The sequence below is a fragment of the Erinaceus europaeus genome, chromosome 7 (genome assembly GCF_950295315.1).
Source record: "Erinaceus europaeus chromosome 7, mEriEur2.1, whole genome shotgun sequence".
Taxonomy (NCBI): Eukaryota; Metazoa; Chordata; class Mammalia; order Eulipotyphla; family Erinaceidae; genus Erinaceus; species Erinaceus europaeus.
In genome coordinates, this window is record NC_080168.1 from 749,494 (window position 1) to 774,059 (window position 24,566).

At 60.8% G+C, this 24,566-nt stretch overlaps 3 protein-coding genes across 6 annotated transcripts in view; 2 read left to right on the top strand and 1 right to left on the bottom strand.

Annotated features, from left to right (window-relative positions):
- The window catches only part of TWIST2 (twist family bHLH transcription factor 2), a 31,711-nt gene extending 28,268 nt beyond the window's left edge, over nucleotides 1-3,443 (top strand). Inside the window, exon 2 of the mRNA XM_007536510.2 lies at nucleotides 2,847-3,443. The gene's annotated coding sequence lies outside the window, so the exon portion shown is untranslated. The remainder of the gene's footprint in view (nucleotides 1-2,846) is intronic.
- Nucleotides 1-24,566, top strand: part of ASB1 (ankyrin repeat and SOCS box containing 1) — a 491,590-nt gene that overhangs the window by 107,761 nt on the left and 359,263 nt on the right. The window lies entirely within an intron of this gene.
- The window catches only part of HDAC4 (histone deacetylase 4), an 82,059-nt gene continuing 77,883 nt past the window's right edge, over nucleotides 20,391-24,566 (bottom strand). For 3 of the 4 annotated variants that reach the window (XM_060193565.1, XM_060193567.1, XM_060193564.1), the window contains exon 27: nucleotides 20,391-23,620. In XM_060193565.1, the coding sequence (XP_060049548.1) occupies nucleotides 23,581-23,620 (40 nt within the window). In that variant the 3' untranslated portion in view covers nucleotides 20,391-23,580. The remainder of the gene's footprint in view (nucleotides 23,621-24,566) is intronic. The other variant, XR_009550592.1, reaches the window with a different exon arrangement.

Here is a 24,566-nt window from a genome sequence, read left to right on the forward strand (position 1 = left end):
CTGGTGGTGCCCGTGGTGCCCTGCTGAGTCAGGGCACCCTGCCTTGGTCTCCCCACCTGCTCACCCAGAACCCACCCTCCTTGGGCACTTGGGCAGGGGCACTGTGCAAGGAGGCCCAGCTGGGGCTGGAGAGCGGCCAGTTCAGGTCCCCTCGGCCATGCCTCCGTCCTCATCTCAGGCCCAAGGGCCCCTCACCAGCCACATGTCAGGGGGACAGTGGGCCTTGCCGAGCTGCCCCCGGAGCTGCTGTGCCCAGCTAGTGAGGACTCTGTGACAGCCCTGACGCTGGACACCGGACCCTGGACAGTCCCAGCAATGTGTGCTCAGGGCTGGAGAGCCCCCGCAGGAATGTGTGGTAAGGGCAAGAGAGCCCCCATAGGAATGTGTACTCAGGGGGGAGAGTCCCCATAGGAACGTGTACTCGGGGGGGAGAGCCCCCATAGGAATGTGTACTCAGGGTGGGAGAGCCCCCATAGGAACGTGTACTCGGGGGGGAGAGCCCCCATAGGAACGTGTACTCGGGGGGGAGAGCCCCCATAGGAATGTGTACTCAGGGGGGAGAGTCCCCATAGGAACGTGTACTCGGGGGGGAGAGCCCCCATAGGAATGTGTACTCAGGGCGGGAGAGCCCCCATAGGAACGTGTACTCAGGGTGGGAGAGCCCCCATAGGAACGGGTACTCAGGGGGGAGAACCCCCATAGGAATGTGTACTCAGGGGGGAAAGCCCCCCGGGAATGTGTACTCAAGGGAGAGAGTCCCCATAGGAACGTGTACTCAGGGCGGAGAGCCCCCTCAGGAACGTGTACTCACGGGGGAAAGCCCCCATAGGAACGTGTACTTAGGGTGGGAGAGTCCCCATAGGAATGTGTACTCAGGGCGGGAGAGTCCCCATAGGAATGTGTACTCAGGGCGGGAGAGCCCCCATAGGAACGTGTACTCAGGGGGGAGAGTCCCCATAGGAATGTGTACTCAGGGTGGGAGAGCCCCCATAGGAACGTGTGCTCATGGTGGGAGAGCCCCCATAGGAACGTGTACTCAGGGGGGAGAGTCCCCATAGGAACGTGTACTCAGGGGGGGAGAGCCCCCATAGGAACGTGTACTCAGGGTGGGGGAGCCCCCATAGGAACGTGTACTCAGGGGGGGAGAGTCCCCATAGGAACGTGTACTCAGGGGGGAGAGCCCCCATAGGAATGTGTACTCAGGGTGGGAGAGCCCCCACAGGAACGTGTACTCAGGGTGGGAGAGCCCCCAGTGCCCAGTGTGTGAGTCCTGAGTCCACTACATCGGATGACGGTCTGTCTGCTCCATCTCCAGGAAGCTGAGAGTCTCCCTCCTCCATTCTCCAAGGATTCACCCTCCTTCTGTTCTCTGGGAAGCTGAGTGCTGACCAGCCTTCCCCCAATTCTGTGATGGGATGGTTCACCTGGCCTCCCTCCCTCCTCAGGGGGACACTGCTCAGATCTTTGTCCACCCTCCCTGACGGCACACGGGCCAATGTCACGGGCGATCAGGAGGTGAGCTTGCCCGGAGTGGGCGTAAGGTCCCCTGGTTCGGGGCTTTTGTGGGCGCTGCCTCACTTCCCCCAGCAGCTGGCGGCTCAGATATCAAACCACCCTAATTGCTCCCTCCTGCCGGGGAGGCCTGCCCCCCATTATCTAATTAGCCACATATGCAGGGGCCCGGACCACATAAGAGGAGAGGGCCTGAGAGAGGGGCCTGTGCGTGTGTCCAGGTGACGCCTTGGGCCTCTGGGACCCCCGTTCCGTCCAGCAGACATCTTCCTGAGGAGCTGGGCTCACGGGGTCTCAAGGCTCCGGGGAGGGACTGGTGGCAGGCAGACGGCACTGTCTTCCTGTGGGCTCTGTGGGGTCTCAGCAGGGACCCGGCTCACACACGCACACACATGCTTCCACACACATGCAAACGCACACAGACACATGACCTGGGTATGCACCCACATACTGGCACATATGCACACACTCACCTGCACACACACAGAGCACGTGCACGGCCCATGCTCACACCACAGAGCACACACATTCGCACGTGCACACGCACATGCACAGGTTCACTCACACGCATACACACACATGCTCACGAACACATGCACATGGACTATGCAGACACATGCACTCACACAACACAGACACACACTCACACACCATGCAGACACACACTCACACACCATGCAGACACACTCACACACCATGCAGACACACACTCACATGACATAGACACACACATGACACAGACACACACGACACAGACACACACATGACACAGACACACACTCACACACCATGCAGACACACACTCACACGACAGACACACGATACAGACACACACTCACACTTGCTCACACACACACACAGACCTCTCTTCCACACATGTGCACACACCGTCCCACACGGGGCGTCCGGGGCTGTGCTCCCTCAGTTCTGGGGCTCCCTCCAGGGGCCCTGCAGGACTTCAGGACTCTTCCCAGGGAGGGGCTGTGCTAGCAGGCAGCTTGGGGTGGGTCCCTGCCCCCACGGCAATGGCCCTGGTGCTCACCAAGAGCGAAGCCTGGGCTTTGGGGAGGGTCCGTGTGCTCACCCTCCCTCAGCCTCAGGCCAGACCTGTACCTTTGAGGGCTTCCTGGGTCCCCAGGGTGCTCACTCGGGCCTGCCACAGCACTCTCTACTCCCCCATGGCCCCCTCTGCCCACCCCAGGCCTGCCCGGAGCCGGCCCCCCACCCTCACGGCTACCTGAGGATGCAGAGGGGAGGGTGCGGCACATGGAGAGGGTCCTCTGGCTGAGGGGCCCCGGGCTCTCCGGCACTCACCCGCCCCCTCTCTCTTCCAGGTGTTGCTGGACCTGAGCCCAGGTGGACACGGGGGCCGCCAACCTGGTGGTTGGCTCCGGGACACCCCTCTCTGCTCCACACGCGGCACAGGGACTGGGGCCAAGCGAGGGGACGACGGCCCCAGCCGGACAGCCTTCAGCCCCAGAGACGGCGCCTCGTCCTCACGGTGACGCATCTGTCACACTGCCAAGGCCCAGACGTTTCCTCCGGGGGCTTCGTGGGTGCCTGTGTAGGGAGATCTTTCAGGAACATTCCAGCTTCAGGAACAGCCTCGAGGCTCTTGTCTGGGGTCCGTGTGTTCCACCCAGTGCCTTTCAATGTCTATTTTTTAAATAAAGCAGAAATATGTGCTCTGACCATTCTGCCTCTGCTGGACCAAGGCTGACGGACAAAGCCCCCCTCTGAGTGCAGCAGCCAAGAAGCCTGGACACCCCCCACCTCTCTCTGGATCTGCTCAGCTAACCACCCCTCGGTCTTGCCAATTCAGTGTGTATGTTGCCTACTTGTTTTATTTATTGAGATATTTCTAACAGCCCACAAGCGGCGGTGAGGTGTGGACTACGTCCACTGGGCACAATAAAGGCCCTGCAGCCCTGCCCGGCCAGTCTGTGTGGTCCCTGTGCGGCAACATGGGGGGTGCAGGTGGCAAGCTGGGGGCAACCCTCCCTTCTGGTGTGTGAGTCTTTGCTTGATATGGCGCAGGGGTGTGAGCAGAGGGGCTGGGGTGTACATAGTACTGGCTACTCAGTGAGAGGGGGACAGGACAGACAGCAGACACCCCACAGCCCTGCCCACCCTCCATGGGCTCCCTGGGTGCTGTGCAGGGTGCTGAGAGAGGAGAGACCCCACAGCCCTGCCCACCCTCCATGGGCTCCCTGGGTGCTGTGCCTGGTGCTGAGAGAGGAGACACCCCACAGCCCTGCCCACCCTCCATGGGCTCCCTGGGTGCTGTGCAGGGTGCTGAGAGAGGAGACACCCCACAGCCCTGCCCACCCTCCATGGGCTCCCTGGGTGCTGTGCAGGGTGCTGAGAGAGGAGACACCCCACAGCCCTGCCCACCCTCCATGGGCTCCCTGGGTGCTGTGCAGGGTGCTGAGAGAGGAGACACCCCACAGCCCTGCCCACCCTCCATGGGCTCCCTGGGTGCTGTGCCTGGTGCTGAGAGAGGAGACACCCCACAGCCCTGCCCACCCTCCATGGGCTCCCTGGGTGCTGTGCAGGGTGCTGAGAGAGGAGAGACCCCACAGCCCTGCCCACCCTCCATGGGCTCCCTGGGTGCTGTGCCTGGTGCTGAGAGAGGAGACACCCCACAGCCCTGCCCACCCTCCATGGGTTCCCTGGGTGCTGTGCAGGGTGCTGAGAGAGGAGAGACCCCACAGCCCTGCCCACCCTCCATGGGCTCCCTGGGTGCTGTGCAGGGTGCTGAGAGAGGAGACACCCCACAGCCCTGCCCACCCTCCATGGGCTCCCTGGGTGCTGTGCCTGGTGCTGAGAGAGGAGACACCCCACAGCCCTGCCCACCCTCCATGGGCTCCCTGGGTGCTGTGCAGGGTGCTGAGAGAGGAGAGACCCCACAGCCCTGCCCACCCTCCATGGGCTCCCTGGGTGCTGTGCCTGGTGCTGAGAGAGGAGACACCCCACAGCCCTGCCCACCCTCCATGGGTTCCCTGGGTGCTGTGCAGGGTGCTGAGAGAGGAGAGACCCCACAGCCCTGCCCACCCTCCATGGGCTCCCTGGGTGCTGTGCAGGGTGCTGAGAGAGGAGACACCCCACAGTCCTGCCCACCCTCCATGGGCTCCCTGGGTGCTGTGCCTGGTGCTGAGAGAGGAGAGACCCCACAACCCTGCCCACCCTCCATGGGTTCCCTGGGTGCTGTGCAGGGTGCTGAGAGAGGAGACACCCCACAGCCCTGCCCACCCTCCATGGGCTCCCTGGGTGCTGTGCAGGGTGCTGAGAGAGGAGAGACCCCACAGCCCTGCCCACCCTCCATGGGTTCCCTGGGTGCTGTGCAGGGTGCTGAGAGAGGAGACACCCCACAGCCCTGCCCACCCTCCATGGGCTCCCTGGGTGCTGTGCCTGGTGCTGAGAGACACCCCACAGCTCTGCCCACCCTCCATGGGCTCCCTGGGTGCTGTGCCTGGTGTTGAGAGAGGAGACACCCCACAGCCCTGCCCACCCTCCATGGGCTCCCTGGGTGCTGTGCAGGGTGCTGAGAGAGGAGACACCCCACAGCCCTGCCCACCCTCCATGGGCTCCCTGGGTGCTGTGCCTGGTGCTGAGAGAGGAGAGACCCCACAGCCCTGCCCACCCTTCATGGGCTCCCTGGGTGCTGTGCAGGGTGCTGAGCAGAGAGCCCTGAGGCCCCTTCCATCCCCTGGTTCTGCCTGAGGTGGGCACAGGTGATGGCCGTCAGCTCATGATTCCCTGTGCCACAAGCATGTCACATGCATGTCAGAGCGGGTTGCCACACATGTCGTGGGTGTGAGTGCGTGTCTGTGTGTAGGTATGTCTGCAGTGTGACTGTTGGCCTGTGCGCCTGACTGTGACTGTGCTGCTTGTGTTCTCTGGTGCCTGCCTGTGAGCCGGCCCTGTGAAGTGTGTGGTGCTCAGATCTGTGTGTTGTGTCTCTGGTGTGCTGAGCCGGCCCTGGTCCTGTGTGCTGTGCCCTCCATGGGGGGTGGGGTGGGGCAGGGCCTCTGCAGGAACCGGGCCCGGGACCCCCAGGTCCCCAGCCCTCACGCACCCCTGGGTGCTGCTCCTCAGCCTCCTGGGGGCCATCGGGGGCATAAGAGGTCAGCAGTGAAGGATCACAGTGCCACAGTCCTGCCAGCCCCTTCCCGGCTGGGTGGACAGCACCCTCGGGCCTGGAGCAAGGGGTCCCCTCCAAAATGCACATGGTTACGCAGCCCCCCAAGCTAATTCTGCCCCCAGGGTCCACCCACTGCCATGCCAGTGTGGTCGCAGCCCCCTGCAGCCCCTCCCCTGCTCAGGTGCTGGTCTCAGGCCTCTCTCCCCTCCTCTGCCCTCCCCTCCCCTCCCTGCCCTGCCTGTACCTTTCCCTTCATTTTGTGAGTGGTGCCAACCCCCTTCATGGGGCTGTTGGTCATTTCGTGACGTCCCCTGCACTGCTTGATGCTGTGGTCTATTTACAGAATCACTTTTGGCCTGAGACCCGCTCTGCCTGCAGGGCATTGGTTTAATCCCCACTGGTTAGAACTTTCGCTTCAGCTGCTGTGGAAGCTCGCTACCTTCACGCTCTTTATTTTGCTCCACCCCCTCTCCTAGCCATTTCCTTTTCCGACCTGCCACTTCCGTCTCAGAAGATATAAAGGCATTTCCTCTGATCAGTAAAGGAGATTGCATTACGTTCCAGTCAGCCACGTGTTGCAGAGTCTCTCTCTCTGGTGGCGCTAGCCCAGCATGGGGCGAGCACAGCCGGGGGGGCCACAAAGCCTTAGCTTTTTGTGCTTTTTTTTCTGGCGGATGGAGGTGGAGAGAGCAGAGACAGACAGACGGACAGACAGACCAAAGAGAGAAAGGCAGATGCCACAGTGCTACCCACCATCCACAGAGCTTCTCCTGTGCCACACGTGGAGTTCTCCTCTGATGCCAGGGCTCCAACCCGGGGCCTCATACTTGCTGAGGCATCGTCAGCCCTGTGTGTAGACACTGAAGTCAGCCCTGTGAGGGCAATGGGCACTGCTGGTTCTCTGGCCCCGGCCTATGGTCCCAGGGGCGTCCAGCCCTGCCCTGCCTCGGCCAATGACCTTGCCGTGAGAGCCCACACGTCCGGCGGTGCAGCCAGGGACCCACCCTCTGCACCGAGTGTGTGTGTGGGGGGGGCGCTGCACTGAGGGCCTGCAGCAGGGCGCGTGTCCTGGGGGGTGACCAGTGGCCGCTTCCCGGGCTGGGTGCCGAATATGGCCGAGCCCCACTGTCCAGCAGCCCTGAGCCGGCTCCCCGCTGCTCAGCCCCACCCCTGCCCAGCCAACCTGCCAAGGAGGTGGTCAGTTGACCTTGCTTGTGAGGTGCTCGTTCAGCTGTGTCCAGCCAGGACTCCAGGCATCGCCTCCAGGCAGCCCTCTTGGGTTTTACTGTGCCTCCAGAGGCCTTTTCTCCTGCAGAGAGGCTGCAGTGCCCGGCCCGCCTGGCAGGAGGACACTCGAGGAGAGGTGGACAGCCTAGTGCCCTCTCTGTTCTGAGGAAAGTCCTGCAGCAGGTGGGTGGAGCCGGTGCCCTGGCTCATGGATGGGGGTTTGTCTGAACCCTCATCTTGTGGAGCTGTGTTGGGGGTGGCAGAACAGACACCTCCGGGGCTGCCCGCCCCTCCAAGCAGGGTACTGGGTCAACTGCCCGTTTGTCCTGGGAGCCCCACGCACCAGGAGCCTGTCTTGGCCGCCCCCAGGTGAGCTGTGGCAGGGGTCTCTGTCTCTCTCCTCTCTCAATTTCTCTGTCTCCAATAACAAATAAAATAAGAATTTAAAAGAAAGATGATATAAGAAAAATGAAGGGAAGGAAGAAGGAAGGAAGGAAGGACAGAAAGCAGGCTCTCCATGGCGCCACGTGCCCACTCAGTTGACAAGAGGCTTGTCTGATGTGATGGAGAGTCTGTCTTGATCCCCAGCCCTGTGCAAATGTCTCCCCATGTCTCTGTCTCTCCTGAGAAGCCTGTGTCTCTGTCTCTGCTGAGAAGCCTGTGTCTCTGTCTCTGCTGAGAAGCCCCCTGTCTCTCTGTCTCTCCTGAGAAGACCCCTGTGTCTCTGTCTCTGCTGAGAAGCCCCCTGTGTCTCTGTCTCTGCTGAGACGCCCCCTGTGTCTCTGTCTCTGCTGAGAAGCCCCCTGTGTCTCTGTCTCTGCTGAGAAGCCCCCTGTCTCTCTGTCTCTGCTGAGAAGCCCCCTGTCTCTCTGTCTCTGCTGAGAAGCCCCCTGTCTCTCTGTCTCTGCTGAGAAGCCCCTGTCTCTGTCTCTGCTGAGAAGCCCCCTGTCTCTCTGTCTCTGCTGAGAAGCCCCTGTCTCTCTGTCTCTGCTGAGAAGCCCCCTGTCTCTCTGTCTCTGCTAACAAGCCCCCTGTGTCTCTGTCTCTGCTGAGAAGCCCCCTGTGTCTCTGTCTCTGCTGAGAAGCCCCCTGTGTCTCTGTCTCTGCTGAGAAGCCCCCTGTGTCTCTGTCTCTGCTGAGAAGCCCCCTGTCTCTCTGTCTCTGCTGAGAAGCCCCCTGTCTCTCTGTCTCTGCTGAGAAGCCCCTGTGTCTCTGTCTCTGCTGAGAAGCCCCCTGTGTCTCTGTCTCTGCTGAGAAGCCCCCTGTCTCTCTGTCTCTGCTGAGAAGCCCCCTGTCTCTCTGTCTCTGCTGAGAATCTCCCTGTGTCTCTGTCTCTGCTGAGAAGCCCCCTGTGTCTCTGTCTCTGCTGAGAAGCCCCCTGTCTCTCTGTCTCTGCTAACAAGCCCCCTGTGTCTCTGTCTCTGCTGAGAAGCCCCCTGTGTCTCTGTCTCTGCTGAGAAGCCCCTGTGTCTCTGTCTCTGCTAACAAGCCCCCTGTCTCTCTGTCTCTGCTGAGAAGCCCCCTGTGTCTCTGTCTCTGCTGAGAAGCCCCCTGTCTCTCTGTCTCTGCTGAGAAGCCCCCTGTGTCTCTGTCTCTGCTAACAAGCCCCCTGTCTCTCTGTCTCTGCTGAGAAGCCCCTGTGTCTCTGTCTCTGCTAACAAGCCCCCTGTCTCTCTGTCTCTGCTGAGAATCTCCCTGTCTCTCTGTCTCTGCTGAGAAGCCCCCTGTCTCTCTGTCTCTGCTGAGAAGCCCCCTGTCTCTCTGTCTCTGCTGAGAAGCCCCCTGTCTCTCTGTCTCTGCTGAGAAGCCCCCTGTGTCTCTGTCTCTGCTGAGAATCTCCCTGTCTCTCTGTCTCTGCTGAGAAGCCCCCTGTCTCTCTGTCTCTGCTGAGAAGCCCCCTGTCTCTCTGTCTCTGCTGAGAAGCCCCCTGTGTCTCTGTCTCTGCTGAGAAGCCCCCTGTCTCTCTGTCTCTGCTGAGAAGCCCCCTGTGTCTCTGTCTCTGCTGAGAATCTCCCTGTCTCTCTGTCTCTGCTGAGAAGCCCCCTGTCTCTCTGTCTCTGCTGAGAATCTCCCTGTCTCTCTGTCTCTGCTGAGAAGCCCCCTGTGTCTCTGTCTCTGCTGAGAAGCCCCCTGTCTCTCTGTCTCTGTCTCTGCTGAGAAGCTAGGAGGAGGGCCCCTCTCATCAGGGAGGAAGGGTCCCCCCCCCCCGGGGGTATCCCCAGATGCCTTGGTGGCCCTGTGCAGACGCTGGAGCAGCCCCAGGCCAGAAGGCAGGGTCGCTGATGCTTACTCACCAGACAGACATCTTCCTCCCTCCCCCCACATCCCCTCCTCCCCTCTCTCCCTCCATCTCCTCCTCCCCCTCCGGCTCCCTTCTAGTCCTACCCCTCCTCATCCCCTCCTCACCCCTTTCCCCCCTCTCTGCACCCCTCTCCCCTAGCCCCTCCAGCCTGAGCACAGAGCTGGCTCCTGCACCCCATTTCCAGAGGCCTGTGGACTGAGAGTCAAGGTCTCCAACCTAGGTCCCATGACTGACAGGTCACCCTGGAATCAGAGCCCCCAGACCCCCTGAGCCCACCAGCACCCCAGCATCCTGGTCCCCCAGTCCAACAGCCCCGCCAGGCCCACAGCCCCCTAGTCCCCCAGCCCCCCAGGTGCCCAGTGCTCCCAGCCCCCCTAGTCCCCAAGTCCCCCAGCCCCACAGTCCCTCAGTGTCCCAGTCCCCAAGCCTCCCCAGTCCCACAGTCCCCTAACCCCTCAGCCCCCCAGCTCCCAGCCCTCCAGCTCCCAGACCCCAGCCCCCCTGCCCCCAGCCCCCCAGACTTCTGCCTTCTAGCCCCCCAAGCCTCACAGCCCCCCAGCCCCAGCCCCCCAGTGCTGCAATCCCACATTCCCCCATTCCCCTGGCCCCTCGGCCCCCAGCCAGCCACTCCCTGGGGCAGGGGACCCAGAGGTGCTATTTTCTGGTATTTTCTGACCTATTTTTGCCGCCCTCAGAGCAGAACAATGGTGGGGAGGGTGTAGAGGAGACCGGGCGGGCTCCACCCCAGGGCACCCCCCTCGCTGCCTGTGCCTTGTGTCTTCCTGAGTGCAGCCCTCAGAAAGCGCGGCCCCAGGACAGCCCAGAACAGCTGCCTCTCCCAGAACAGAGCCTGTGGCACTGTCCCTCCCTGTCCCCCAGTCCTGGGCCTGGCAGCTTGCCCTGTCTCGGGGTCACGGGGACCACCAGCCCGGCAGGCGGTGTGGGGAGGTGGACTCCAGACCCAGAGCCCCTGCTCCTCACGGTGACGTGTGGCTGTGGTCACTACACAGCTCTGAAGGGAGCTGGGCAAGAGGGTTGGCGACAGCTCACCTGGATGGTGTGCTGCTGTGCCGTGTGTGTGTGTGTGTGTGTGTGTGTGCGTGTGAGTGTGTGTGTGAGTGTGTGTTTGTGTGTGTGTAAATGTGAGTGTGTGTGTATGAGTGTGTGTGTGTGCGCGCATGTGTGTGTGAGTGTGTGTGTGAGCGAGTGTGTGTGTGCGTGAGTGTGTGTGTGTTAGTGTGTGTGTGTGTGTGTGTGAGTGTGTGTGTGAGTGTGTGTGTGAGTGTGTGTGTAAGTATGTGTGTGCGAGTGTGTGTGCGAGTGTGTGTGTGAGTGTGTGTGTGTGAGTGTGTGTGAGTGTGTGTGTGTGAGTGTGTGTGTGTGAGTGTGTGAGCGAGTATGAGTGTGTGTGAGTGTGTGTGTGAGTGTGTGTGTGTGAGTGTGTGAGTGTGTGTGTGCGAGTGTGTGTGTGTGTGAGTGAGAGTGTGTGCGAGTGTGTGTGTGTGTGAGTGTGTGAGCGAGTGTGTGTGAGTGTGTGTGTGTGTGTGAGCGAGTGTGAGTGTGTGCGAGTGTGTGAGTGTGTGTGTGAGTGTGTGTGTGTGAGTGTGTGTGTGCGAGTGTGTGTGAGTGAGTGTGAGTGTGAGCGAGTGTGTGTGTGTGAGTGTGTGTGTGCGTGTGTGTGTGTGTGAGTGAGTGAGTGTGAGCGAGTGTGTGTGTGTGAGTGTGTGTGTGAGTGTGTGTGTGCGAGTGTGTGTGAGTGTGTGAGCGAGTGTGTGTGAGTGTGTGTGTGTGTGTAAGTATGTGTGTGCGAGTGTGTGTGCGAGTGTGTGTGAGTGTGAGTGTGTGTGTGAGTGTGAGTGTGTGAGTGTGAGAGTGAGTGTCCAGGTTTGAGTCCAGATACCACCACATTGAGTGATGGTGTGGTCTCTGTCTGTCTAATCTATCATCTATCCTGTCTGTGTCTGTCTGTCTATCTAGCTATCCCCTATCTTCTATCATCATCATTGATCTATCTATCCCTTACATTTTAAATTTTTTAAAAAATATTTATTTGTTTTCCCTTTTATTGCCCTTGTTGTTTTTTATTGTTATTGTAGTTGTTATTGATGTTGTTGTTGGGTAGGACAGAGAGAAATGGAGAGAGGAGGGGGAGACAGAGAGGGGGAGAGAAAGACAGACACCTACAGACCTGCTTCACCGCCTGTGAAGCGACTCCCCTGCAGGTGGGGAGCCGGGGGCTCGAACCGGGATCCTTACGCCGGTCCTTGCGCTTTGCGCCACCTGCGTTTAATCTGCTGCGTCACCGCCTGGCTCCCCCTATCTTCTCTCATCTATCTATCTACCTATCTATCTGCCTCCCTATCTAAAAAGCAAGACATTGAACAAGACACTTGAGGGCTGGGCCAGGTGCCCCTGGAGCACAAGGACCTGAGCAAGGAGCCCCAGGCCCCACCTGGAGGGAAGCTTCACGAGCAGTGGAGCAGGGCTGCAGGTCTCTCTCTCTCTTTCTGTCTCTCCCTGTCTCCCCCTCCTCTCTCAATCTGTCTGTCCTGTCATCAGATAAAATGGAAAAAATATCCACCAGGAGCAGTAGATTCATAGTACTGGCACTGAGCCCCAGCAATAACCCTGGAGGCTAAAAGAGGGAGAAGGAGGAGGAAGAGGAGGAGCAGGAGGAGAAGGGAGGAGGAGGGGGGAGGAGGGGGAGGAGGAGGGGGAAGGACAGGGAGGGGAGGAGGGGGAGGAGGGGGGAGGAGGGAGGAGGAGGGGGGAGGAGGAGGGGGGAGGAGGGGGACGAGGGGGATGAGGGGGGAGGAGGAGGGGGAGGAGAGGGAGGGGGAGGAGGGGGAGGGGCAGGAGGTGAAGGGGGAGGAGAGGGGGGAGGAGGGGGGAGGAGAGGGAGGGGGAGGAGGGGGAGGAGGTGAAGGGGGAGGAGAGGGTGGAGGAGGGGGAGGAGAGGGAGGGGAGGAGAGAATGGAGGAGGAGCAGGAGACCCTTGAGAACAGGAGGAGGCAAAGCAGAGGAGTGAGGGGCCCTGGGGCTGGGGGGACACTGCCCGGCCTCCAGATGTGAGGACACCCCCAAGTGTGCAGGCCTGTGAGGACGGGGCCAGGGCTCTGAGAGCAGGGGCCACAGGGCTGTCCCCCATCTAGGTGAGGGCCCCGCATGGCCGCACCCCTGAGCTGAGGGCCACTCCAGCCAGCAAAGTCCCTCAGCACAGTGACCAGGACTCCTGGTCCCAGGAAAACATTGTTTGTCGGGAGCTGAGCAGGGTGCAGGCCTCACAGGTGACAGAGGGCTCCAAGCCAGGGTGCCTCTCAGGGTCTCCTGTCTGCTTAGAGGGGCAAGGGGTGAGGGGAGAGAAATGGAGAGGGGGAGAGAAAGAGAGGGAGAGAGAGAGGGGATGAGAGAGAGAGAGGGAGAGGGAGAGGGGATGAGAGGGAGAGAGGGAGAGGGAGAGGGGATGAGATGGAGAGAGGGAGAGGGAGAGGGGGAGAGAAAGAGAGGGAGAGAGAGAGGGGATGAGAGAGAGAGAGGGAGAGGGAGAGGGGATGAGAGGGAGAGAGGGAGAGGGAGAGGGGATGAGATGGAGAGAGGGAGAGGGGATGAGAGGGAGAGAGGGAGAGGGAGAGGGGATGAGAGGGAGAGAGGGAGAGGGAGAGGGGATGAGATGGAGAGAGGGAGAGGGAGAGGGGATGAGATGGAGAGAGGGAGAGGGAGAGGGGATGAGAGGGAGAGAGGGAGAGGGGATGAGAGGGAGAGAGGGAGAGGGAGAGGGGATGAGAGGGAGAGAGGGAGAGGGAGATGAGAGGGAGAGAGGGAGAGGGAGAGGGGATGAGAGGGAGAGAGGGAGAGGGAGAGGGGATGAGAGGGAGAGGGAGAGGGAGAGAGGGAGAGGGAGAGGGGATGAGAGGGAGAGAGGGAGAGGGAGAGGGGATGAGAGAGAGAGAGGGAGAGGGAGAGGGGATGAGAGGGAGAGAGGGAGAGGGAGAGGGGATGAGATGGAGAGAGGGAGAGGGAGAGGGGATGAGAGGGAGAGAGGGAGAGGGAGAGGGGATGAGAGGGAGAGAGGGAGAGGGGATGAGAGGGAGAGAGGGAGAGGGAGAGGGGATGAGAGGGAGAGAGGGAGAGGGAGAGGGGATGAGAGGGAGAGAGGGAGAGGGAGATGAGAGGGAGAGAGGGAGAGGGAGAGGGGATGAGAGGGAGAGAGGGAGAGGGAGAGGGGATGAGAGGGAGAGAGGGAGAGGGAGATGAGAGGGAGAGGGAGAGGGGATGAGAGGGAGAGAGGGAGAGGGAGAGGGGATGAGAGGGAGAGAGGGAGATGGAGAGGGGATGAGAGGGAGAGAGGGAGATGGAGAGGGGATGAGAGGGAGAGGGAGAGGGGATGAGAGGGAGAGAGGGAGAGGGGATGAGAGGGAGAGAGGGAGATGGAGAGGGGATGAGAGGGAGAGAGGGAGATGGAGAGGGGATGAGAGGGAGAGGGAGAGGGGATGAGAGGGAGAGAGGGAGAGGGAGAGGGGATGAGAGGGAGAGAGGGAGAGGGAGAGGGGATGAGAGGGAGAGAGGGAGAGGGGATGAGAGGGAGAGAGAGGACCACAAAGCTGCTTCACTGTAGGTGAAGCTTCCTCTCTTTCTGCTGCTGTTAAGTGACGGCCTGGGGCTCGAACCCAGGTCCTTGCTCAGGGTAAAGCATGCATCGTCTCCCAGCCCCTTCCTGTTAATTTTTAAGGGCCTGGAGAAATAGCCAAAAGAGTGTTTGTTCCCAAGAAGCAGAACCAAGTCACTTGGCGGTCACCGAGCAGCCTCCAGGACCTGCTGTCACTGCCGGGTGATGGGTGGGTGATGGCTGGGTGGTCCCCATGTCCCCCCAGCCCCGGCCCTCCTCGAATCACCAAGGCCCCAGGGTGCTTTCCATCTCTCGTGTCTCCTCCGAGGGGCCAGTGTGGCCCCCGTCCCTTCCTGTTGTCAGCTGGGCCACTCTGTCATCCGGACAAGGCTGGTGGCCAGGGGTCTCACCTGCGACTCGTGCCTGGCCGCCCTCCGCCCTCCCGCCACCCAGGAAGCGTCTCCCGGTGACACCAACTCAGCCCCAACTTCTGCTCCTGCACCAGCCTGTGGGTGGGGGGTGTCTGGGGGGCTGCCTCTCTGGCCAGCGGGGAGGAGGGCCGGGAGGAGGGGCCGTGGGCAGCTGAGTGTGGCCCAGCCCGCTGCCCTCCTCACTACGCAGGAACCTGCTTTTGGAGGCAAACCTGCAGGTGTGCTATTTCTAACTGGCTCTCAGGAAACTCTAGGCCCCGACGTTTAGGAAGTTTTCAAGCACGTGGTGCAAAGCACAAAGACCGGCGTCAGGATCCCAGTTCGAGCCCCCGGCTCCCCACCTGCAGGGGAGTCGTTTCCCAGGCGGTGAAGCAGGTCTGCAGGTGTCTGTCTTTCTCTCCCCCTCTCTGTCTTCCCCTCCTCTCTCCATGTCTCTCTGTCCTATCCAACAACGACGACAGCAATAACAACAACAATTAAAAAAAAACAACAAGGGCAACAAAAAGGAAAATAAATAAATAAAATTTTTTAAAAATCTATCCTGGGGGATGCACCCAGTAGAGTGCACACATTACAGCATGCAAGGACCCAGGTTCAAGCCCCTGGTCCCCACCTGCAGGGGGAAATCTTCATAAGTGGTGAAGCAGGTCTGCAGGAGTCTCTCTGTCTCTCTCCCTCTCTATCTCTCCCTCCCTCTCAATTTCTCTCTGTCCTATCCAAAATAAATAAATAAGTAAATATAAAAAACTGTAAGAAAGAAAGTTTTCAAATACATTGGAAACATTTATCTTGGTGGCAGGGTGGTGGTGTGCCCGGCAGATCACACCTGTCACAGTGCACAAGGACCCAGGTTCAAGCCCCCAGTCCCCAAATGCAGGGGAGAAGCTTCACTAGTGGTGGAGCAGGGCTGCAGGTCTCTCTCTCTCTCTCTCTCTCTCTCTCTCTCTCTCCTCTTTCAATTTCTGTCTGTCCAAACTAAATAAAAGGAAAGAGAGAGAGAGAGAGAGAGAGAGGTTCCCTTAAGCAAGCAATCTAGTCCGTGATGACTGAAGCCAGGCCCGGCAGAGGCTCAGCTCTCAGCCCCCATGCGACCCACCCCGCACCTGAGACCCTGCCCTCCTGAGTGAGAGCTAAACACTCGTCCTCAGTGCTGTCTGTTCCCAGTGAGAAGCCTGCGTCCCTTTGGCCACTAGGAGGACCCTGCAGGGACCGTCTTGCTGGAGAGATGTCTCCCCACCCCACCCACCACCCGGTCTCCGCCAACTCCGTCTCTGAGGCTCATCTCCGCAGACCTCAGCTCTGAATGTCTGATCCCCACACCCCCCTTCCAGACTGGGGGGCAGCCTCTTTCACATAACCCACCCCACCCAGGGGTCTGGAGCTGCCGGGACCACGGACACATGGCGGGCAGTCACAGGACAGGAGTGGGGGGCCGCTCTCCCGGCGTCTGTGAGCCCCAGGCCAGAGCTGGCTTCCTCCCGGAGGCCACCAAGTCAGCCATCTGCTCTCTCTCCTTGTCCCCAGGGCTGTGGCTGGCACCCCTTGGCTTGTGGGCACATCCCTGCCAACTATGCATCTTGCTGCCAACTGTGCTTCCTCCGTCTGTGCCCTCTCGTGCCTCCTCATCTCCTCGTGTCTGCTCTCTCTCCTCTGCCCTCTCCTCCCTTCCTGTAATCTCCATCTTCCTTCCTTTTTTTTTTTTTTTTTTACCCCCTCCAGGGTTGTCTCTGGGACTTGGTGCCGGCACTATGAATCCACTGTTCCTGGTGGCCAATTTTTCCATTTTATTGGACAGGACAGAGAGAAACAGAGAGGAGGGAGAGAGACAGAGACACCTGCAGACCCACTGCTTGTGAAGTGTCCCCCTGTAGGTGGGGAGTGGGGGCTCGAACCCAGGTCCTTGCGCTTTATACTATGTGTGCTTAAGCGGGTGTGCCGCTGCCTGCCCTCATCTCCATGTTTCTAGTCCCCCTTCTCTCTGACTCCCACCTTCCTTCTCACCCCACCCCCGCTGCATGTAAGGCCCACGTGAAAGGGTGGCCTGTAAGCGGCCCGTCCGAGGTCTGCCACAGGTGTCACTGTGCCAGTCACTCGCAGTCCTTACTAAGTGGCTGCTGGGCAGCGGGGCTGTCACAGGACCTGCAGGTGGCGTGACATCAGGCCTGGGGGGCGGGCATGTCCCTGAGCTTCTGGGCTCCTGGGGGGCCGGTCCTGGAAGTGTCTCCTCAGATGCCAGCTCGTGTGTGAGGGGAGACGTCTGGGGAGGGGGAGATGGGTGTCACCTGCCCTCGCCCCGCTCCCCTTCCAGCAGACACCCGGCTCTGAGGGCTCCTCTTCTGGTGACTCCTCATTCCCAGGCAGGAAGCCAAAGTCCCCTCCATAACTCCCGGGGCCTCGCTGAGAGGGAGGGAGGGAGGGAGGAAGGGAGGGAGGGAGGGAGGGGATGCGGCCCTGGAGCTGAGCCGAGGGGGGCTGGGGTCCCAGGATCCGGGTGGAATCTGGGAGTGGGTGCTGGGGGGTTTCCTGCCACACCCAGGAGGCGGCCCCCACTAAAAAAGAGAAGATAAAAAACTGTAAAAACCTCATGCAGAGCTCCATAAACCTCTGACAGAGGCTCCGGCTGCTTGATGTGGGGGGCGGACCCAGGGCACCAACCGGCCCCACCAGCCGGGCTCCCCTCCCCACCCCACCCTGGGCTTAGCTTTGAAGTCTCCTGAGCCTCCCGCTGGGGCTTCTAGGGGTACCCAGCAGATTAGAGGATCTGTCCTGGGGGGCTGGGGGGCCAAGTCTGGCTGGGGACCCCATCTTGAGTGCTGGCTGGGGAGCTCAAGCCAGCCCCCGCCCATGTGGCTTCCCGGTGTGAGTGGGGGTGACAGATGGGGCTGAGGAGTTCTACTGAGTGGAGACCCCCCTGGGGGACATTCCTCACCTGCTGCCCCCAAACAGACGCCCAGTTCATTTGTCATGGCTGCTCCCAGAATCATGGGGGGCCGGCCAGGGGGGGGGGACTATGTATGTGACTCTGCCTCCAGCTTGGGGCCCCCACCTCCAGCTCCCCAGCAGAACCCGTGAGTCTGCTCCATGGGGAGGGGCTGCCCCATGGACTCCAGGGTGGGGGCCCAGTCGTGGGGTGAGGGGGCTGCCGCATGGACTCCAGGGTGGGGGGGTCTTGCTACTCAGGAAGGGCTGGTCAGGGGCAACAGAGCTGCCGCCACCTCCGTCCACCACTGAGACTCCCCACGGGTGGGGCTGGGGGGCTGCTGTGACCGACCTGGGAAACGTGTTTCACCCAGCCACGAGGACCCTGCCTATTGTGTGACTACCAGAGCCCAACCCCAAGCTCTGAGCCCTGAACCCAGAATCTAGAACCCAACCCAAATAGAACCTAGAGCCCAACCCCGACCCCAACCCCCGCAACTCTGGGTTCCAGACCCAGAGCCCAGCCCAGTTGTAACCGAGGACCTGCCCAGCCGCACCCAGAGCCCAGCGTGGCCCTGAGACCCAGCCCACCCAGCTCCTAGTCCTGGCAGAGGAAGCTCACTACAGGACAGCAGTGCAGGACTGTGCTCCTGGGGTCTGCCCCTGGGGGCCTGTTCCTGGGAGTGTGCTGTGGACCGAAGGACACGGTCTAGAGCCAGGAGCCCAGCAGGGGACTGTCCACCTCCCAGCTCCGGGGGCCTGAGGGGTTTGTGGCGGCCCTGAGCACTGTCAGGCTTCAGGTCAAGAATGCCAGGCCCGGTGGGGACAGCAGGGTGCTGCCCATAGCCTGGCCCAGGGTTCCCAGCAGGGCTGCCCCTCAGACACGGGGGTGGGGGGAGTCTGTAGAAAGGTCCAGAACCTCCAGCCCTGTGCACTGGGTGGGTCTCTGCAAACACCCAGGAGATGAAACAGGGATGGAGGCCATCACAGGGCGCCCGAGATCCTCCTGAGGGGAGCAGGGGCTGCCCCCTGCCCCACAGCCCCAGAAGTGTGGACCCAGGCCCCGCCACCGGCCATGCCAACTGTGTGTGGGGTCCGGGCCCGGTGCAGCCCTGGTGTTGGCTCGGTGTGACGTTTCTTTCTGTGTCCCAGGCTCCTGGCCCAGCTACCCGCTCGCAGGCTCCCAGTCAGCAGGGGTGGCCTCTGTCCTCGCCACCCGGGAAGCCCCCATGGCACTGTGAAGCTGCCAGAGGCTGGGCCCCGAACTTCCCCAAGTCACCCCAGGAGACGCCTAGATCCTAGGACGTCCCGATCAGAACCAGATGGCCCCTCTTAACGAGGACGGGCCCGGCCACACCCTCTCAGCCAGCCAAGCCCCTCCTGCCTTGGTCTGGGCGTGGGGCTGTGCCACCCACACGGTGGGGCCCGGGCACCGAGCTGGGTGCTCAGAAGCATCTGGGGTCTGAGAGTGGGGCTCCCCTAGCCTCCCTCCCCACCTGTTGCCCCCAGCCAGGGCTGTTCTGGGGACATGGGGCACTCAGACCCATGAGAGGCACCCAAGGGAAACAGCCAGAAGCAGAGGTCCCTGGACACCCAAGGGGGCACACTCCTCTCTCCCAGCTGCCGCTCAGCCTGTGGACACAGAACTGCCCCCCTTGGGGACACCCAGCTGACCCATGGGCCGGGCACCCCACATGGACCCATGGCCAGAGCCCCCCTCCCCACAGCCCTCTTGTCTGACCAGATCTACGGCCCCAGGTTGGGCAGGGGGTGGACATAAGGCGGGGCTCAGGGCTCCCCTCTTCCCAGGCCCCTCTGGTACATGGCTCATTGAGCAAGAGGGTGTGGACGCGGCTGGTCACAGGGACAAGTGGCGTTGTCCCCTCAAGTGGGGGCAGGGCTTTCTGGGCTCCCGGCCCAGGAGAGGCTGCAGGACGGCCATCCTCTCAGGCGGTGTCCATGGTCCAGATGCCAGCACCGTCCCCCTGGGCTGGCCCTGGAGCCTGATGGGCAGTCACTCAGCTGGGGACCCCTGGTGAGCCTGTCAGTCCCGCTGCTTGGGAGGGGGTTGCCCCGGGGCCCCAGGAGGGTCAGCTTCTGGCGGCTGGGTCTCAGTGCTGGGTGTCCCCAGGCCACCGAGGCCCCTGACCCCACCCTCCTCAGGGTCTGCTCCCAGGGGACCTGGGCTACCGGTACCAGTCACTGGATAAATGACTTCTGGGCCTGATGATGTGGGGTAGGGTCCGGGGGAGGGATGCAGGGACACCCCAGGCTGGTGGCCTGCACAGACGGGACTGTCCCCTTTCTAGCTGCCTGGTGACAGGAGAGCCCCTTGAGCCTGGCCCTGTCCCCAGACCCTGTGGGCCACTCAGGAGACAGAGGCTGGACCCGTCCCGAGTCAGGGCGCTTCTTAACACCCAGTGCCCTGATGGGACCCCCACTCCCGGCATCCAGTGGGGACAGACATTGAGACATGGGCCCCTGGGTGGCCCTGGCACATGGCCTCACAGTCCAGTCTACTGTGCCACGTGGCCCCTTCTCTGTCTTTCTGTCCCTTCCCAGGATGTGGCCACTGTGTGAATTCCCTACATTTTTTTTATTCTTTTTTTTTTTTTTAAAGATTTACTTATGATGGTGGTGGGTGAGGGAGGTTCAGAGCCCTGCTCAGCTCTGGCATGGGGTGGTGCCAGGGATTGAACCCGGGGCCTCAGGCCTGCGCTCTCACAGGCTGAGCTGCCTCTGCCGGTCTGAGCTTCCAGAATGGGGCTGAGAACAGTCAGCCCCCCAAGTCGGGGGGAGGTGGTGGCCGCTATGGAGACATTCAGTAGGGGGCAGAGCAGGGGGGGCCCAGGAGAAATGTGGGAGGGATGGGAGCCCCCTGGGGTAGGAGCACCGCAGTGAGGGGTGTCCGGCTGGGGAGTGGGCTTGGGGTGGGGGAGGTACCTTGGGGACCCGTCTCCAGCGCTGCACCTCGAGGTGTTTCCAGCCTTGTCTTTGGGTGGTGGGCGGGTGCGTAAAACGAAGCCACTCGTGGGGCTCTTCTCGTGCCGAGGGGGTCAGGGCACAGGGGCTGGGGTCTACAGGTAAGCCCCCTACCGCCCACAACCGCAGGGGTGTGGGGTCAGGCCGCCATTGCCAGCACAGAGCAGGGGGCTGGGCTGGGCAGGCAGGAGACTGGCTCGGCCATCTCACTTGAGCTTGAACCCCGGCGCACGCACAGCAGAGAGAGACCAGGCGGGCGAGTTTCGTGTTTGACAGGAGACTTTAATCGGGTCAGAGACAGAGCGAGTGGGGCTGGGGCCAGGCCCTGCCGCCTCAACAAGGAAGAAACGGTTTCTTGCTGGATGCAAAGTAGAAATTTTAAACCACAGTGCTCTCGGTCAGACGGCAGGTTGGAGAGGCAGCCGTCCGGCCACTCAAAACAATCAGAAAGTCAACAGGCCACCGGCCATGTGCTGGGGGGGGGGGGTAAGCCAGGGCAGGGCACTGGTCCGGAGAGAGAGAAGGAAAGGACCGAGCTGCCTCCCGGGGAGGCCGGACACTGTGCGCCACCCCCAGCGTGACGGTGCGTGAGGAGTCCTTTATTCCCCTCTTAACAATAAAAGCACAGTTTCCTCAGAGCAAGCCCAGAAGACAGAACGCTTTCCTCCACACCTGAGGTTTTGTGCGACAAGAAGAAAAAAAAAAAGAAAACAGAGAGAGAGCCCCATCTTCTCGTATTTGGAAAAGTCACACAAGAGAGGGGATAACAACAAGAAAAAAAGGCAATTGTTTCTTTCTTTCTCTTCTCCGAAGCTGCCGGGCCCGGCGTGCAGTCTGTGTACAGTATAAAGACATGCCCTCTCTACATGCAACCTCCAGGTAGCAAACTTACAAAAATAGACCATATGTATATATATATATACACACACACATATATATATATATATATACATACATATATATCTGTATGTATACACGCAGTGACGCCGTGGGGCACGATGCCCCAAGTCTACAAAAAAGAATGGAATGAGCGTGTTGGAGTGGGCGGCGCCGGGCCCCTCGATCCCCCCGCCCCCACCACAGCCAGGAACAACGGAAACACTTCGACCAAGTGGCCCCTGGCCGCTGGGGCTGCCTGGACCCGCCTGTTGGGGGGGGCCTGTGGCCATTCCGAGGACAGCGCCTGCCTTCGGCCACTGCCCCCCATTTTTGCAAAGAAGAAAAAGGCTAAAGACCCCGGGAGGGGCCGTGCTCTGGGGACAGACGCCTGGTCGGTCGCCTGCCCTGGATGGGGCTCTTCAAAGGGGGGCGAGGAGATGGGGTCGTGGGGGACCCCCTGGGCCTGGGTGGGGTCTGTGCTAGAGGTCAGGGGTTGGGTGGGCCCCCAAAGCCGGGGCATCTCATCACTTGAAAGAATTGTGATGGCCCCCAGAGCCAGAGGGAGGGTGGATGGCGGTGGTGCCCCCAGGACTCAGGGTGGAGGGGGAGGCGGGGGCGTCCAGCAGGCCCCTCCTGGCTGTCCCCCCAGCAGGCTGGCTCCAGGGTGTGCAGCAACTTGCTCAAAGGCCTCTGCGTCTGGCCTAGAAACTTCCCTGCACAGGTTGCTGCAGGTTGGAGGCCTGGGGAGCAGCTCCTGTCATGCCCACAGGCCCGAGCCCCGTCACATATGATGGGGCAGAAAATGTCACATAAAAGCAACGGCCGGTGCCGGCCCAAAAGAGGAAAAAACAAAAAAACGCCCAGACCTGTGCTGGCCTGTCCCCGCAGGGTGGCCGACCAGGGCAGGCAACTGCTGGTCCCCCAGCCACTGGTTCCAGAGTACAGTGGGCGCCTCCCGGCCATGCAAGGCCCCCGGCGGGGGGCCGTGGGGACAGACCGGAGTAGCCCCGGCCCTGCAAGGTCTTTGGGAAACTGGACTTTTGCTTCTGTGCTGAGAGGCGGCCACCGGCCCCTGGCCCCCACCTGTCCCAGAGGTGCCCCTGAGGCCGGACGCCCCAAGGACCTGGGGGGGGGGCATGTGCTCCCCAGAAATGAAGGCAGAGGCGGCAGCCCCGTACCGAGAAACAGCAGCGTAGGTGATGGCGGTAAAAAAAATAAAAAGGAAAAGAGACGCATGGCCTGGGCGCCAGAGGGGCTGCCTACCCAGGTGGCTGGACAGGGGCCCAGGGGCCCACGGAGGGGGCGACACGGCGGCCGGCCAGACGCGGCCCAATGGCCAGGAAAGAAAGGCTTTGCCGGCGAGGACGTGCCCTCCACCCCGTGAAAAAGCTGTACAAAAAAGCAAAACAGAAAAAGCAAAGAAAGGGAAGCCAGCAGCAAATGTATAGACTCTGTTATAAAACTCACTCGGTACATATGCGCAGGGGCTTTAGAAGAGTCATGAGAATCAAAGTGGGGGGCTCGGTACATATGCGCAGGGGCTTTAGAAAAATCATGAGAATCAAAGTGGGGCCGGGGCCCGGCCCTGGGGGGGCGGGTCTGCCAAGAGCACCCCCCAGGAGCACCGTCGGGCTGGTTCCAGAAGTCAGTCGTTGCCAAGAACCTCACACAGCCAGAGTGAATTATTAACATCATATATATATATATATATATACGTATATATATATATACTTTTTTCTATAAATGCATTATAAATATCTTTATCAAGATTTCGTAAGAATCAAGCTTCTTAGCCTGGAATACATGGGAATATATATTATACATATATATATATATATATATATATATATTCATTTATACCTAAAATTTAAGCAATACTTCATGCTACCTGCTTTTCATAAAAAAGCTTCCGGCCGTGATGCCGAGGGTCTGGGACATGCTGCAGCCTCGGGGTCGGTGGGGGACAGGCGCGGGGACCCCCTGGCTGCCGGGGCCTCACGGGGCTGCCCGCCCCCAGCACCTGCCCTCGGGGAGGGGGACATCTCCGCCCCCGGCCGCGCCCACTGCCCCTGCCCCTTCCTGCTAACTATGTCTTAAGGCATCGTCCCTCGGGCTGCAGAAGCCGGCAGACACCCACAGAGCAATAAGAGAAAGGCACAAACTCTCTGTCCCCGCAGCCTGGGCGGCGAAGTCCACTCTGCCCCCGCCTGCCATGGCCCGGGCCTCCCCCCAGAAACGGCCTCCCCTGCGAGGCGGCTCAGGCGTGCTGAGTGGCTCCGCGGAGAGACAGGCGGGGACCGCGGGCTGAGCACCAGTTCATGCGCCCGCCGCCCGCCCGGTGGTGGCACCCGTGTCCTCGTCCTCGGCCGGCCACATGGGGACAGTGGCCGGGCGGCGGTGGCTCCCTTCCTCATCCCTGGGATGGGACCCCTGGGACCCCCGGCACTTTGGCCTGCGGGTCTGGGAGCTGACTGCCGGCCAGACGCCCGAGCCTTCAGGAGGGCGGCGCCGAGAAACGGGCGTCTTCCTGGCTGAGCTTCAAGACGGACAAACAGACGGGAAGATGGAGACACTGGGCCTACAGCGGGGGCTCCTCCTCCATGGGCTCCTCGTCCGCCCTGGGGAGACACAGAGACAGAGAGATGGGGAGAGAGACGGAGAGAGGGAGAGACAGAGGAGGGAGAGAGGGAGAGGGAAAGACGGGAGAGACAGGGAGACAGAGGGAAAGCGACAGACAGGAGAGGGGCAGAGGAGGGAAAATACAGAGACAGAGAGATGGGGAGAGAGAGAGACAGAGAGAGACAGAGAGAGAGGGGCAGAGAGGGAAAATACAGAGACAGAGAGATGGGGAGAGACAGAGAGACAGAGAGACAGAGAGAGAGGGGCAGAGAGGGAAAATACAGAGACAGAGAGATGGGGAGAGAGAGAGACAGAGAGAGACAGAGAGAGAGGGGCAGAGAGGGAAAATACAGAGACAGAGAGATGGGGAGAGACAGAGAGACACAGAGAGACAGAGAGAGAGGGGCAGAGAGGGAAAATACAGAGACAGAGAGATGGGGAGAGACAGAGAGACAGAGAGACAGAGAGAGAGGGGCAGAGAGGGAAAATACAGAGACAGAGAGATGGGGAGAGACAGAGAGACAGAGAGACAGAGAGAGGGGCAGAGAGGGAAAATACAGAGACAGAGAGATGGGGAGAGACAGAGAGACAGAGAGACAGAGAGAGAGGGGCAGAGAGGGAAAATACAGAGACAGAGAGATGGGGAGAGACAGAGAGACACAGAGAGAGGGGCAGAGAGGGAAAATACAGAGACAGAGAGATGGGGAGAGAGAGAGACAGAGAGAGACAGAGAGAGGGGCAGAGAGGGAAAATACAGAGACAGAGAGATGGGGAGAGACAGAGAGACACAGAGAGACAGAGAGAGGGGCAGAGAGGGAAAATACAGAGACAGAGAGATGGGGAGAGACAGAGAGACAGAGAGAGGGGCAGAGAGGGAACACATAGAGAGAGAGACAGAGGGGAAGAACAGGGGAGGGACAGGGGGACAGAGAAGGACAGAGGGGG